Raw genomic sequence first — 12,064 nt, forward strand, 5'->3', positions numbered from 1 at the left:
CTCTTGGATAAAATGGGTGCTTGGGAAGGGAGAAGCATTAAAGAGATGTGGACAAAACTCTGCTGGGACTTACTAAATCACAAAGTTATCTGCTCAAACTCATGCAGGGTGAAGCCTGATGTCTGTCCTCCTTGTTGAGAGAAAATTCCTTTCAAGTTTAGCTTCTAAGGTATGCCACAAGTATTTCCTTTGCCATCCTCACCACTATTGTTTGTTGCTAGTTCCTTTCGTGCATCGTAACTGAAATGGGGCAATAAAGGTTTTCACAGCCACGCAACAGATTTCTGTGCTTGAGGAAATGAAGGAAATCATTCCAGTGAAAAAGGAAAAACAGAGTTCGTGGAAACAAACAACTTCCATAACACTTTGTTAGTACAGGATAAATCAGAACGTGAGATATTAGGGTAGACTGGTAAACAAAGTAACCAACCACGACCAAACCAGACCTTCCTAGATTACTAGAAATAAACTTAAAGCACTAATCCTACAGACCTTTAGTACTAGACAAAGCAAGCACCTCAACTCCACAAGACTCTCTAAGCCTCATTATCCTAACTAGGCACAGATTTTATCACTTTCTCTGCCTGCCTTGAAAATCCAAAACAGCTGAGGCAGGAGCTTGGTTTCTACTTAAAGCCCTTCACACCTTCTCATCCCTTAAAAATTAGTTAGTAAGGATTCAGCTCCCTTGGGCTCTGGGCTTTTTTTCTTTTCTTGGGTTTGCTATTGCTCTGTGCACAGACAAGGTAACTAACAACAGTTTCTCAAATAACAAAATGCTTGAAATTTTTAAATTAATGTCTATTGCAGTGAATAAAGTAGCTTAAGAAGCAGCTTTAATTGTAAAGTAACAAATTTTAAAATAGCCTGACTAGCCACCAATTTATATTTACCTTTCTCTTCTCTCTAAATACTAATAAATTTATATTTATATGGTATGTACTCCTCCTCTGTTTACTGATGTTTTTCATTCTATTTTAAATTATATAGCATTTTGTGTGTTTAGAGAAAGTATTCAAGTACTAGTTTCAGATTTTAAAGCTCTTCTTGATGGACAAATTAATTTCAACAATAACTTAAATATTTGTATGCATGAAAAGAATAAAATAGTTTAGTTAGAAATTATCTACCATGTAACTTAAAATGCAGTTATGTGGAAGTGCCAGATGTTTTGAAGTTTTAAAAAAATTTCTAGTCTTAAAATATGAAATTTCCCTGATTTTGGAGTAAACACTTGATACAAAGTATGCTCTTACTTCAGCACTGCATGAAAGCAATTATTTTTTCTTAGGTAAATATTACAGATTTAGTCTTCAGTGAAGTGGTAACAAAAGGGGATGGCTTTAAGCTGAAAGAAAATGTGTCTAGATTGGATATGGGAAAGAAGCTCTTCATTGTGAGGGTGGTGAGACTGTGGTACTGTCTGCCCAGAGAAGCTGTGGATGCCCCATCTCTGGAAGTGTTCAAGGCCAGGCTGGATGGGGCTTGGAGCAACCTGGGATGGTGGAAGGTGTTCCTGTTCATAGCAGGGGTTAGGAATAAAGGATCTTTAAAGTCCCTTTCAACCTAAACCATTCAGTGATTCTATGAAATTATTCATTCTACACATCTGTGACTGTATGACCAATTTGCGTGGGGCTTGCCCAAATCATCAGGTGCACCTATAAAATGAAGCAACCGTGAGTTACTGTACTGTATTTCTTATTCAGCTTCAGTAAAACATAACCTGAGGCATATTGGCTGTTAGAGCTACCAGCCCCCCGTGACCTTTGCTCTGGCATAAACATTTTGCTTTGCCTTGGCCCTGCAGGTGCCTCCTACATTGTCCAGCTTGAGGACAATGGAGAAGAGCCCACGGTTGCAAAGGGAGGGATGCAGGACAAGAGCTCTCTGAAGGGCACTTTCAGTGTTAGAGGCAACTCCTGCTCTGGTAGTCCATGCAAAAAAACTTCATTTCTCTGCTTTTGGTGCCTTGATGCTCACAGAGGAGCATCAGGTAAAAGCAGAGTTTTATTGCTGTGAAGGCTTCTGCCAGCTAGAGACCCCGAGGCTCAGATGACCTCAGTCCCAGGTCAGAAGTTAAAACATTAATTATATTTGTTTAATGCTGCTCTTGACTTGGGGATTCGTTGTCACACTCTGTAACATTGAAACCAGAGAAATAGTCCTTTACTTCTTTTTAAGCAGATGCTGCGCTGCTATTTTTAAGGCCGTATGTACCTACCAAGACAAGAGTGATCTGCAGAAGTGCAGCTCTGCAACTTGACCTAGCGATAGAGCTCGGCACGTTTTTATCGGCGGGCACCTCAAGGACCGTACAGCGGCCGCCGCCCGTCCCCTCACGGCGAGCCGCCGCCCACAGCCCGTCCCGCCTCACGGCCGCCATGGCGCCCGCCCCGCCCCGCCGCCTTCCCGCCCCCGCGGCGGCAGCGCCATGGCGGCCGTGCGGGAGGTGGAGATCGACCCCGAGGGCACCTTCAAGTACATCCTGGTGCGCCTGCAGCGCCCGGGCGGCGGCGAGCAGCGGGACATCGTCCGCGGCACCAAGGCGGCCGAGTTCCACAGTGCGTGACGGGGCGCGGGGGCGAGCGGGCAGCGGGGCCCCCCCGGCGGGACGCGGCCGCCGGACCCCGGCGGGTCTGAGGCGGAGCGGGAGCCCTGGCCTAAATAGCTCAAAAGTCCCCTTTTCCTCGCTTTCTGCGTCCCCCGTGTGATAGGAATACTGGGGCAATATATCTGTCATGTGCCGGAACCCAGCTGAAAGGAATGAGGAGGTGTCTTTGCAAGGCGCGGGCCTGATGGTAGATAAGGGCAGATACTGAGAGGTGAAAGAAGCAGTGTGAGGGGGAACCATAAATTCCTATGGAATTCCACTGATTGACACGGACTGTTACTCAAGACTGTGCTAAATCTCTGCATTTGCAGAAAACAGACACACAAGGAAAAAGAAAAAAGGTTGGGGGGGTACACATTAGAAGAGGGGTCTCTTAGGTGGCTGGGGAAATAGAAAAATGGAAAAAATAGAATCAAAAGGAGGCTGTGTCTTCTAACAATTTGAGACATCCCACGGGCAGTGCCCATGACCTCTCCGATTGACACGGACTGTTACTCAAGACTGTGCTAAATCCCTGCATTTGCAGAAAACAGACACACGAGGAAAAAGAAAAAAGGTTGGGGGGTACACATTAGAAAAGGGGTCTGTTAGGTGATTGGGGAAGACTCTACCTTTCAAGGGAAAGAGAAATGCTGCTGGAAAATTAGGATAAAAAGGAGGCTGTGTCCTCTAACAACGTGAGAGACCCCACGGGAAATGCCCATGACCTGTCCCTTCATTTGAATAAAGTTATAGGACTCCTCTGTCTCCTTTTTGGACGTAATCCACAAACACCAGAAGTTTATTTAATTTTCCTGACACAATCAGCCTCATTTTGGAGAATGATATATGCTAACTAACTAAAAAACTTTAATTGCTTCAGCTGCAGCTTTTCTATGCCTCTGAAGAGAAACCTGCATGCCTTGTAGGTGAAACTGCTGCTGGAAAATTAGGATAAAAAGGAGGCTGTGTCCTCTAACAACGTGAGAGACCCCACGGGAAATGCCCATGACCTGTCCCTTCATTTGAATAAAGTTATAGGACTCCTCTGTCTCCTTTTTGGACATAAATAAACCTTTGGTGTTTGTGGATTAATTTTCCCAACACAATCAGCCTCATTTTGGAGAACCATACATTCTAACTTAGTAAAAAACTAAAGGGCTTTAACTGCAGCTTTTCTATGCCTCTGAAGAGAAACCTCCCTGCTTTGTAGGTGAAATAAGAAAGTAGCCAAAAATGAGTTCTAGACTATTTAATGCCTAGTTCCTGTTCTAATGTCTCTCACCTTTCTTCTTGTGCAGATCATATATTTGAAAAAGTAAATCCCGAGATGGAAAAGCTGGGATATGAATGCAAGTGCCTCGGAGGAGGGAAAATTGAACATAATAGCAAAGACAAGAAAATCAGGGTATTTGGGCTCTCAACAGTAAGTGCATCTTTCATTTTCCTTGAAATGCTTCTGTCTCTGATGCTCTGGGATTTTTGGTTAATAGCATGGTGGCTTTTGGCAATTTACATCACATTTTAAACATTCTTGCCTGTCTCACTTGTGAGATAGATTAGAAAAGCAATAGTTTTAGGGCAGGAAACCTATATTATTAATCTAGCTGCCCAATTAAGTGTTAGAGGCAGTGGTCAACTCTTGCAGTCTGAGAAATGGACTTTATTCTCTGCTTTTGGTGCCTTGATGCTCATGGAGGAGCATCAGGTAAAAGGAGTTTTATTGCCATGAGAGCTTCTGTCAGGTGGAGACCCTGGGGCTCAGATGACCTCAGTCCCAGGTCAAAGTTGAAATATTAATTATGTAGGTTTAATGCTTCTTTTGACTTGAAGGTTTGGTGTCAGACTCTAAAACAGAAGTACCTTGGTGTTTTAGTGAAATCAGAGAAATAGTCATTAACTTCTTCTGGAGCTGTGCTGCTATTTTTAAGGCTGGATGAGGTCTTCAGAGTGGTTGCCAAGGCAAGAGTGAGCCATGGATCTGTTGCTTTCCAACTGACTATAACTGTATTATCTGTTATTCTTGAAAAGCTTACATTTTATAATGCATCAACTTTAACCTTTTCAGTTTAAATGCTTGTTTATTTAAGCTGCTCCTCTTTGGGGCCATCACTGATGAATAACAGTATGTTTTGTTTGATAATACAACCTTGGGCTCTTTTTTTCAGTAACTAAAGTAAGTAAACTTTCATGTGAAATATTATGGGAAAAAAATAACCTGTAAGTCACGGATTTCTATCAGTGTACTGCACTGTTGTTATGTGTAGTTCTGAAATAAGAAATCAAGATAATTCTGATCATGTAAGACAATAATGGAGAGGCCACTTTGACCACAACTACCTTAAATTTCAGTGAAACAGTAACACTGTGACCAGTGATTTTTAAATGAGGGCAAAAAACCACATGGGTCATCTGACCTTACCTTGGAGCTGCAATGGCTGAAGAGCACAGATACTTAAAATTGTGTTATTATCAGCAAAGGCAGGATGGGAAATAAATAAAACATGAAGACTCTGATTTCTTTAGTGGCCAGAGTAGTGCTCCAATGCTCACACTTGTTTGCTTATTCCCTTTCCCATAGTTGAGCCAAATCAGCTGTTTGTGTGCTCAGACATTAAATTGGGTCAATGCAATCTCTGTGGTTCAAAGCAACATTCCATAAATACAGTGGGAACATTTTAAAGCAAGCTTTCTGCTGGAGAAATTGTGTAGAAAATGCATTTTCTATTTGACCCCACTTCATTTATTTTGTAGAATTTTGATTTGGAGAGGAGGGAATTGGAGAGGATAATAGAAAAATAAAACATGATACTGCAAGAGTAACTTTTTTAGAATTTCTGATTTGCATGTGAACAACTTGTGTTGGTAAGAACTGAATGGTTCTGAAGAGTTAATGTCCGTGTCCAATTTGTTCTGTCTTGCAGGGCTATGGAAAAGCAGATCACTCAGTCACTGTAGAGATACTGAAGAAAGAGTACACAGATTATGAAATTACATGGTCAGATGACAAGAAATAAACTTGTGAACACAATGAGCAGTCCAACCTGGTAAATGTGAGCTGTACTTTGATAAATAAAATTGAATGTGTGTTCTATGTGTGTAACCATAAATTTGGAGTAACTGGACTCTGCCATAGTTTGTAATATAACCCTCAGATATATCTTATTTTTTAGATCATTCCTTTGTGCAGACTCTGAAGTTCTAACCCTTTTTCCTTTCCTTTTGATGTGCCCTTTAGTTAAACATTCCCACACCATCTTACCTTTGTTTTCATCCAGTCCCATTTCACTGATCTATTGTAGAATACCTAAGGATTTACCACCAACTTCAAACACCACTGGACTAAACCTGTTCACTGCTCTTTTGACCACAGTGTTTTCAATTTGTTTTTCTACTACTTTTTAGGCTTTTCATCTTTCTTACCCACATTTTAAAAAAGTTGGTGTGGAGGGTGGGGTTGACTGTTACAGTTCTTCACCAATGATCCAAATGTTTTATTTACTCAATGATTTTAAAATCTAGTATTCTGCAGCAGTAATGATCATGATATTTGATTTTCCTGTAAGAACCTTCCCTGTAGCAGACTGGTGGCAATGTAAAAATTCTGCCAATGCTTCTTTCATTGTGATTCCCCTGGACTGCTTTGATTTGTGTGAATTTAATATTGCTTTTTTGTTTTTATTTTCCTAGCAGTAATTATGTTGTAGTGAACCACCTCCTCAGTACACCTAGACAGTGTCTGAATTAGCTAACATTACCCTCTTGTTGTGGCAGGATGTTGCCTTTTGTTTGTTATGAAATTACTTGCTACAATTTTCACTTTTTGTTTCATGATACTTTTCATTTAATTAATTTGTGAATTTGTTGACTTGCTGTCTTGAAGGCTTGCTGATTTCCAGAGGCAATTCTGTATCAATTATATATCAATTCTTCCCTTTTCTGTGGTTCCTACTGCACTTACCCAGCAGTATCTGGTGGTATAGGGGAAGCCTTTCCTTTTCAGCATACAAATGATTCTAACAGTACAAATCAGGAAATCTGAGACACTTTAGGCCAGTTTCTATCACCAAAAATCCTGCTGTTACTCCCTTCTTACAGTTGTGATCCCTCTTAAATCACCTTTCTGTGCCTTTGTTTCAGTTGGGTGGAGAGGAATTTTCTGTTCTTATCTTCAAACCTTTCAGTCCAGTCCTCACCAGAAGAGTTCCAGGGGTCTCCATCCCAATAATCTTCTCAGAACACAATCTCCTGAACCTGGTGCTACAGCTCTCTTGGTTGGCACCAGATTCCCCCCACTTGCAGCCTGGATTTTCCCCTCCAGCACCCTTGCCTGCTTTTGCATCTGCCCTTTGTGCTTCTCTTTGAGTTCCTGTGCAATGATTATCTGGCTGCACTTCACATACTGTGGTAATGATGGCAGGATTGATTTTACTTAACAAGATTTTGATTTCAGAGCCTGTGTGCCTAATAACCAAGAATAGCACACAAGTCAGTAACCTGCAAATCAGGCACTTCCCAGCTCTGTTGTCAAGGGCTCTTCTTCCTCTAAGCTTTAGTAAAATAACTGTAGCTGCCAGTATACAAGCCTGGGTTTTAAATAACCTCATTTCCCAAAACTGGCAAATAGTCTTCAAATGGAAGTCATCAGTTAGGGATAACTGTGTTAAAACAAACAAGCCTTTCAATTTAGTTTCCTGAGGTATTTAATGAGTGATTTTAATCTTTGTCTCCACAATACTTACAGGAAAGACATAATTTACACGGGACCTATTATTGTAATGACGTGTTCAAAATGTGAGGGGAGAAAAATGGTGATGATTTGGAGTAAGCTGATCAAAATTGAGTTACCAGCTGATCTCTACCTTTTATTTCTTCATAGAAGAAAGATTTTAATGTATCATAAAAAAAAAAATCCAAACTTTGAGGGACCTCCCAGTTCAGTTATTTTTTTAGAGCAGTGTCATTTGGGGCAATTTAATTTCCCTGGTCATTTCCTGATGTTGCAAAGGAGTGAAACATTTATTTTCTTCTATTCCAGTTTGTGAAGAGGAGCAGGACACTGGTCACTAGGGTGGTGAGGATTTTTCAGGTAGAGCAAGCCTGAACATAGATGAGGGAAATCAGTATTATTTGAAGTTGAAACATCAACAGCCTACAAAACTAAGTGTTGAATTCTGTTTCCTCTCAGCATGTACCTGCTGAATTCTAAGAACAGAACTCATCTCAAATATGGAAATCCCAATGCTAATTGTGCTGATTGAACCTGAGAAAAAGCATCGTTCATTCTCTAATCAGATTCTGAAATGGGAAGCTAATTATACTGTGTGGGGTTATTTGTTTTGCAGGTGTGCAGTCACAATAAGATTGTGGCTCTGCCATTCTTCCCTTGAAGTGTAAAAATTCTGACTCTGTACTTGCACAAAACCAGCTATGTTTGAACCAAATACTGAGTGAAGGCACAGTAATTAAACCAAAGATGGTGAGTTTGATAGTGGAATATTATCAAGAGGAAATATTATAGTAGAAGATTTTAAGTACCTTCTTCAGTTATTCATCCAAAATTACATGAGATTCTTGTTCCTAACCATATTCTTTGTCATGGTGGTCAACACTTCTTATTACTTGAGGTATGATTCTCACTAGACTAGCAGGTGTAGAACAACCTATTCAGTGCAAGCCATGATTTATCTTAGGATTGAGTTTGAAAAATGACAAATGGTACCCCATTTGTTTCCAGTTTCTCTGTTTTGGCAGAGCAAAAAAAATAAAAAGAGCTGTTAATAGCACCTTCTGGATTTGCCAAAGCTAAAACTTTTTTTGTTCCTCATTCTGTAGTCAGCAGTTATCATCACTGAGTTTCAGAGTTAGTGCAAAAAATTCCAAAGCACCATGGCAGTCATGGCAAAACTGACTTTTTTCCTCCCTCTCCTATCCTATGAGAGGCTAAATTCAGTAGTTTCCAAAGCATCCCTTTAAAATAGTCTGAAACAGTAGTGAAGGCTCTTCTGTGAAGTACAGGAAATCCTTTACAACTTTATCTTAATAGCAGCAGGTTCAAAATAGGAACTTTGCGATTGACTTTCGGAGCCATCAGTGATGGGAACTTGATGGCATAATTAAAGTGATTTAGACCACTGCTGTACTAAGTTTCTTTCCATCCCCTCAGACTGTTTCCTTCTGCTCTACACTGAAGAACCTTGCATCCAGTTTACAGCAGTGGCCACTGTCTCCAAGTTTCTATTTCTGCAAGGGCACCTGGTAAAGCAGTGCATGATGACAACAGCTCTCTAAGAGCTTTCTGTCTGGTTTTGGCCAGGGCAAAACATGCAATGGATTTCCTTTTTTTGTTTGACTTGCCTGTAGCAGTGTGTGTTCGAGACCAGGCTGTATAATTCTTTGGGTGTTTGTCTGCAGTGATTTCTTCAGCAACATCACTGTCTTCAGCCTAGGGAAGTGCCTTGTATGGCAGGCTTTTCTGAGTGCTTTCTGTCCTGCCAAACTGCTGTGAAAAGATTGAAGAGGTGTGGATGTTCAGTACTACCCCCAGCAAGTTTAGAAAAAGGGGCAATTCATTTCTGGAAAAATCTTGTTTAAAACAGTACAGCAATCTATTAAACTCCTATAATAGCACAGTTTATCTCCTTTTCTAATTGTCTGCTAAAGCTCAGTTCTATCATCCTCCAGTATTTCATTTGTAGGCTTGTTGGTTGGTAGAAGGAGCTTATCCTGTGTAGAATATTCTTTCAAGTCAGCTTCTAAACCAGCATGGCTTTTTCTAATTCCTTGCTGAAATTTTCTTAGCCTATGACAGAATCTGAATGTGAAAATTTACAGACCACAGTAAAGGTCTGTGTTACACTCTTTAAAGGGCTTGAATATGTCATGTGTACATTACACATGGAAACATTACATGGATTTCTGAGATCCCCACGAGTGATAAATACAATCACATCCCCCTCTGCTGGCAAAGCAGCAGAGCTCAGAGGTGTGTGGTCCCTGCCTGCATGTGGCTGCAGTTAGGCTGCCCAACCTTTGAGAAAAGCCTCTTGCACTAATTTTGGATGCTAAATTTATCTCATTCAGCCACAGTATGTCAGGTATGTCATTCCCATGTCAGGTATGCCATTCCTGTGACATACAGTTCTGCTGCTGACAGAGAATGTGAAAGCCTGGCTGGAGACAATGACTTGCTTAATCTTTGTATATAAACATAAACAGATGCTGCTTAAGCAGAACTTTATGCAAAGTCAATATCAGAAGTTGCTCACTTCTAGTCAAACATTTCAACAACCACCCTTAATTTGTTAAACCAGAATAACAGAGGAAAAAGCAAAGAGACATGAGGATTAAAACATTTTTGAGCTATTTTTGGAAGATCAGTAGTTTAATTTTAACAGGAATTTTTAAAGGTAATTTCCATAATGCATCGCTGCAGACCTTGATCAATTGTTTTAACCATCCTGGTTTTAAACATGTTTTTGTCTTCAATGAATTTCTCAAAGAGATAAATACCACCACCAACTCCAAAATAATGCACTTTGCTTGCCAAATACACACAGCCATTTCTGTCCAGGAGCTGAGCCAGTGTATCATGCAAAGCACTGTAGTAGTCAGGATTATAGATGGTCTCAGAGGTGAGAATTATATCATACTTCAAACAGGGTTTGCTGTTTAACAGGAGCTGGCTGACTTGAGACCACTCTCCAGAAAAAAATCTGCATCTGTTGAGCACATCAGGTGAGCCCTCTGCTTTCCTGGGCCTCTTTGAAGGAGGCTTGCTGGCTTTTCTGTCCTTCCCACTGCCCATCCTCCTGCCTTCACTGATACAGTTGGCCACCACATTGGGCAAGGTTATTTCATCGATCACCGTGGTGTTGTAGTCCTGAAAATGGACTCTGGCAGCTTCACCCTGTAAAGCAACGATTCCCAACAATCCAGCCCCACAGCCAAGATCCAATACAGTCTTGTTGGTAAATTCTACTTCAGCCTGAGAAAAGTAGTCCATGAGATCAAAGGTGCATTCCCAGATTTTCAGCCCTCCTTCGTAGACTCCTGGGATGAGATCAGAGTGAGAAGAAACACTTTTGGACACGATGCCTTCGCTGTCAGCGTCCCCTGAACACATCATTTCCACTGCAGACAGCTTTACACAAGACAGGTCCAATACTGTTTCCATTACTTTATTTTCCAATAATTTGTTGAGATCTTGGGGAATGCTGTGCTCCTTGGCAGCTTTCACACAGAGGTTTTTCTTCAAAGCTGCCTCATCCTGGTGCTTAGCAGCAGCCAGCTTCGGGCTGGACTTTGCTGCAAGATCGGCAGTTCCCCTGCTCTTTTCCCTGGATTCCTGCTTGTGTTCTGGAGAGCACAGCAGTAAGAAGTGAGCATCTGCCTCACTGCTCTCATTTTCATCAACAGCAAAATCAAATCGAAAATCCATTTTCAGGAATAAGGGTTTTTTAAAAGCTTAATTTATTACAGCCAAGCTTTTATGTAGGTATTGTTGCAGGACTGTTGATTTCGCTGGTGCAATATCAGATGTGTCACCAAGAGCCAGGTGAATTGCTGCTGGAAATAAGAGTGAATAGTTTTATGTATCATTAACATCAGCACAAACCGTCTAATTATAGAATCCTGATTTTCATTGCCAGGCTCCCCCGGCAAGTCGTGGTCTCCCTCTCTGGAAACATTCCAAATCCACCTGGACGTGTCACCAGCTCTGGGGGACGCTGCCTTGGCGGGGGGGTTGGACCGGATGATCTCCAGAGGTCCCTTCCAACCCTAACTATTCTGTAAATTTAAAAGCCCGCTGTCTAACCACTTAAATTTATTAAAACACAGCGTCACAGCTAACCCCGTCTCACACACCATAGGTACAGGCAAGGGAATGAGGACAGCTGCCAGCTCTGCTAAACTCGCATTTCAGACTCCGCGTGTCCAGAGCCGCAAACCCAACGCGCGGAGCGGCCCCGCTCTCGCCGCTCGGGCCGGGTGAGGCGCTCCGGGCGCGTTTCCCACCCCGTTTTCCCTGCGCCGAGCCCGCACCCACCCGCGGCTGCCGCTGCGGGCCACGCTCCGCTGCTCCCGCGTGGAGCCGCTTCCGCTTCCTCGGGCGCGGGGCCTTGTGGGAGCGCGGGCCGCCTTTCCCGCCGCTGCCCCGCGCTGAGGGGAGCGCGGCCGCCGCCATGTCCCAGGCGGACCCCGAGCTGCTGCTGCGGGAGCTGGACGGCTGGGACTGGGAGCTCTGCCGCCGGGAGCTGCCCGCCGTGCTGCCCCGGCTCCTGATATCCTTCCCAGCAGGGCTCTGGGGTGGCTGTGGGAAAGGCACAGGAGTGGTGTTGGAGTGGGTTTTATACCGTACACCAAGTGTAGAACATTATTTATGGGATTGGTGCTGATTGAAAAATAAAAAAAAAAAAAAAAAACAAAAAACCAACCCCTCATGACTTACTCTCTAATCCATTGTGGAAA

The 12,064-nt window shown here is 42.4% G+C and overlaps 2 protein-coding genes across 3 annotated transcripts; one reads left to right on the forward strand and one right to left on the reverse strand.

The window, feature by feature from the left end:
- Positions 1 to 2,320: 2,320 nt before the first annotated feature.
- LOC121359785 (14 kDa phosphohistidine phosphatase-like) lies at positions 2,321 to 5,685 on the forward strand. Its single transcript, XM_041479000.1, has 3 exons — positions 2,321 to 2,564; positions 3,895 to 4,019; positions 5,518 to 5,685. Exons 1-3 carry the CDS (start codon positions 2,435 to 2,437, stop codon positions 5,608 to 5,610), a joined length of 348 nt encoding a protein of 115 aa, XP_041334934.1. The 5' UTR covers positions 2,321 to 2,434; the 3' UTR covers positions 5,611 to 5,685.
- A 4,273-nt stretch (positions 5,686 to 9,958) lies between these two features.
- On the reverse strand, positions 9,959 to 11,911 carry METTL18 (methyltransferase like 18). Of its 2 annotated transcripts, none has more exons than XM_041479010.1 (2): positions 11,643 to 11,911; positions 9,959 to 11,158 (listed from the first exon to the last, which is right to left on the reverse strand). In XM_041479010.1, the coding sequence occupies exon 2, from the start codon at positions 11,031 to 11,033 to the stop codon at positions 9,984 to 9,986; it is 1,050 nt and encodes a 349-aa protein (XP_041334944.1). In that variant the 5' UTR covers positions 11,034 to 11,158; positions 11,643 to 11,911; the 3' UTR covers positions 9,959 to 9,983. The 2 variants fall into 2 exon arrangements, with proteins under 2 accessions (XP_041334944.1, XP_041334943.1); XM_041479009.1 differs by having other exon boundaries at positions 9,959 to 11,161.
- Between the last annotated feature and the right edge of the window lie 153 nt (positions 11,912 to 12,064).

Source organism: Pyrgilauda ruficollis, unplaced genomic scaffold (genome assembly GCF_017590135.1).
Source record: "Pyrgilauda ruficollis isolate IOZ18807 unplaced genomic scaffold, ASM1759013v1 scaffold47, whole genome shotgun sequence".
NCBI lineage: Eukaryota > Metazoa > Chordata > Aves > Passeriformes > Passeridae > Pyrgilauda > Pyrgilauda ruficollis.

Bases quoted from the DNA above. Each gene is read 5' to 3' on its own strand.
- LOC121359785 (XM_041479000.1), top strand. From the start codon at position 2,435: ATGGCGGCCGTGCGGGAGGTGGAGATCGACCCCGAGGGCACCTTCAAG. The intron at 2,565-3,894 runs GTGCGTGACGGG...CTTCTTGTGCAG, and splicing joins CAAGGCGGCCGAGTTCCACA to ATCATATATTTGAAAAAGTA. The intron at 4,020-5,517 runs GTAAGTGCATCT...TCTGTCTTGCAG, and splicing joins GGGTATTTGGGCTCTCAACA to GGCTATGGAAAAGCAGATCA.
- METTL18 (XM_041479010.1), bottom strand. From the start codon at position 11,033: ATGGATTTTCGATTTGATTTTGCTGTTGATGAAAATGAGAGCAGTGAG.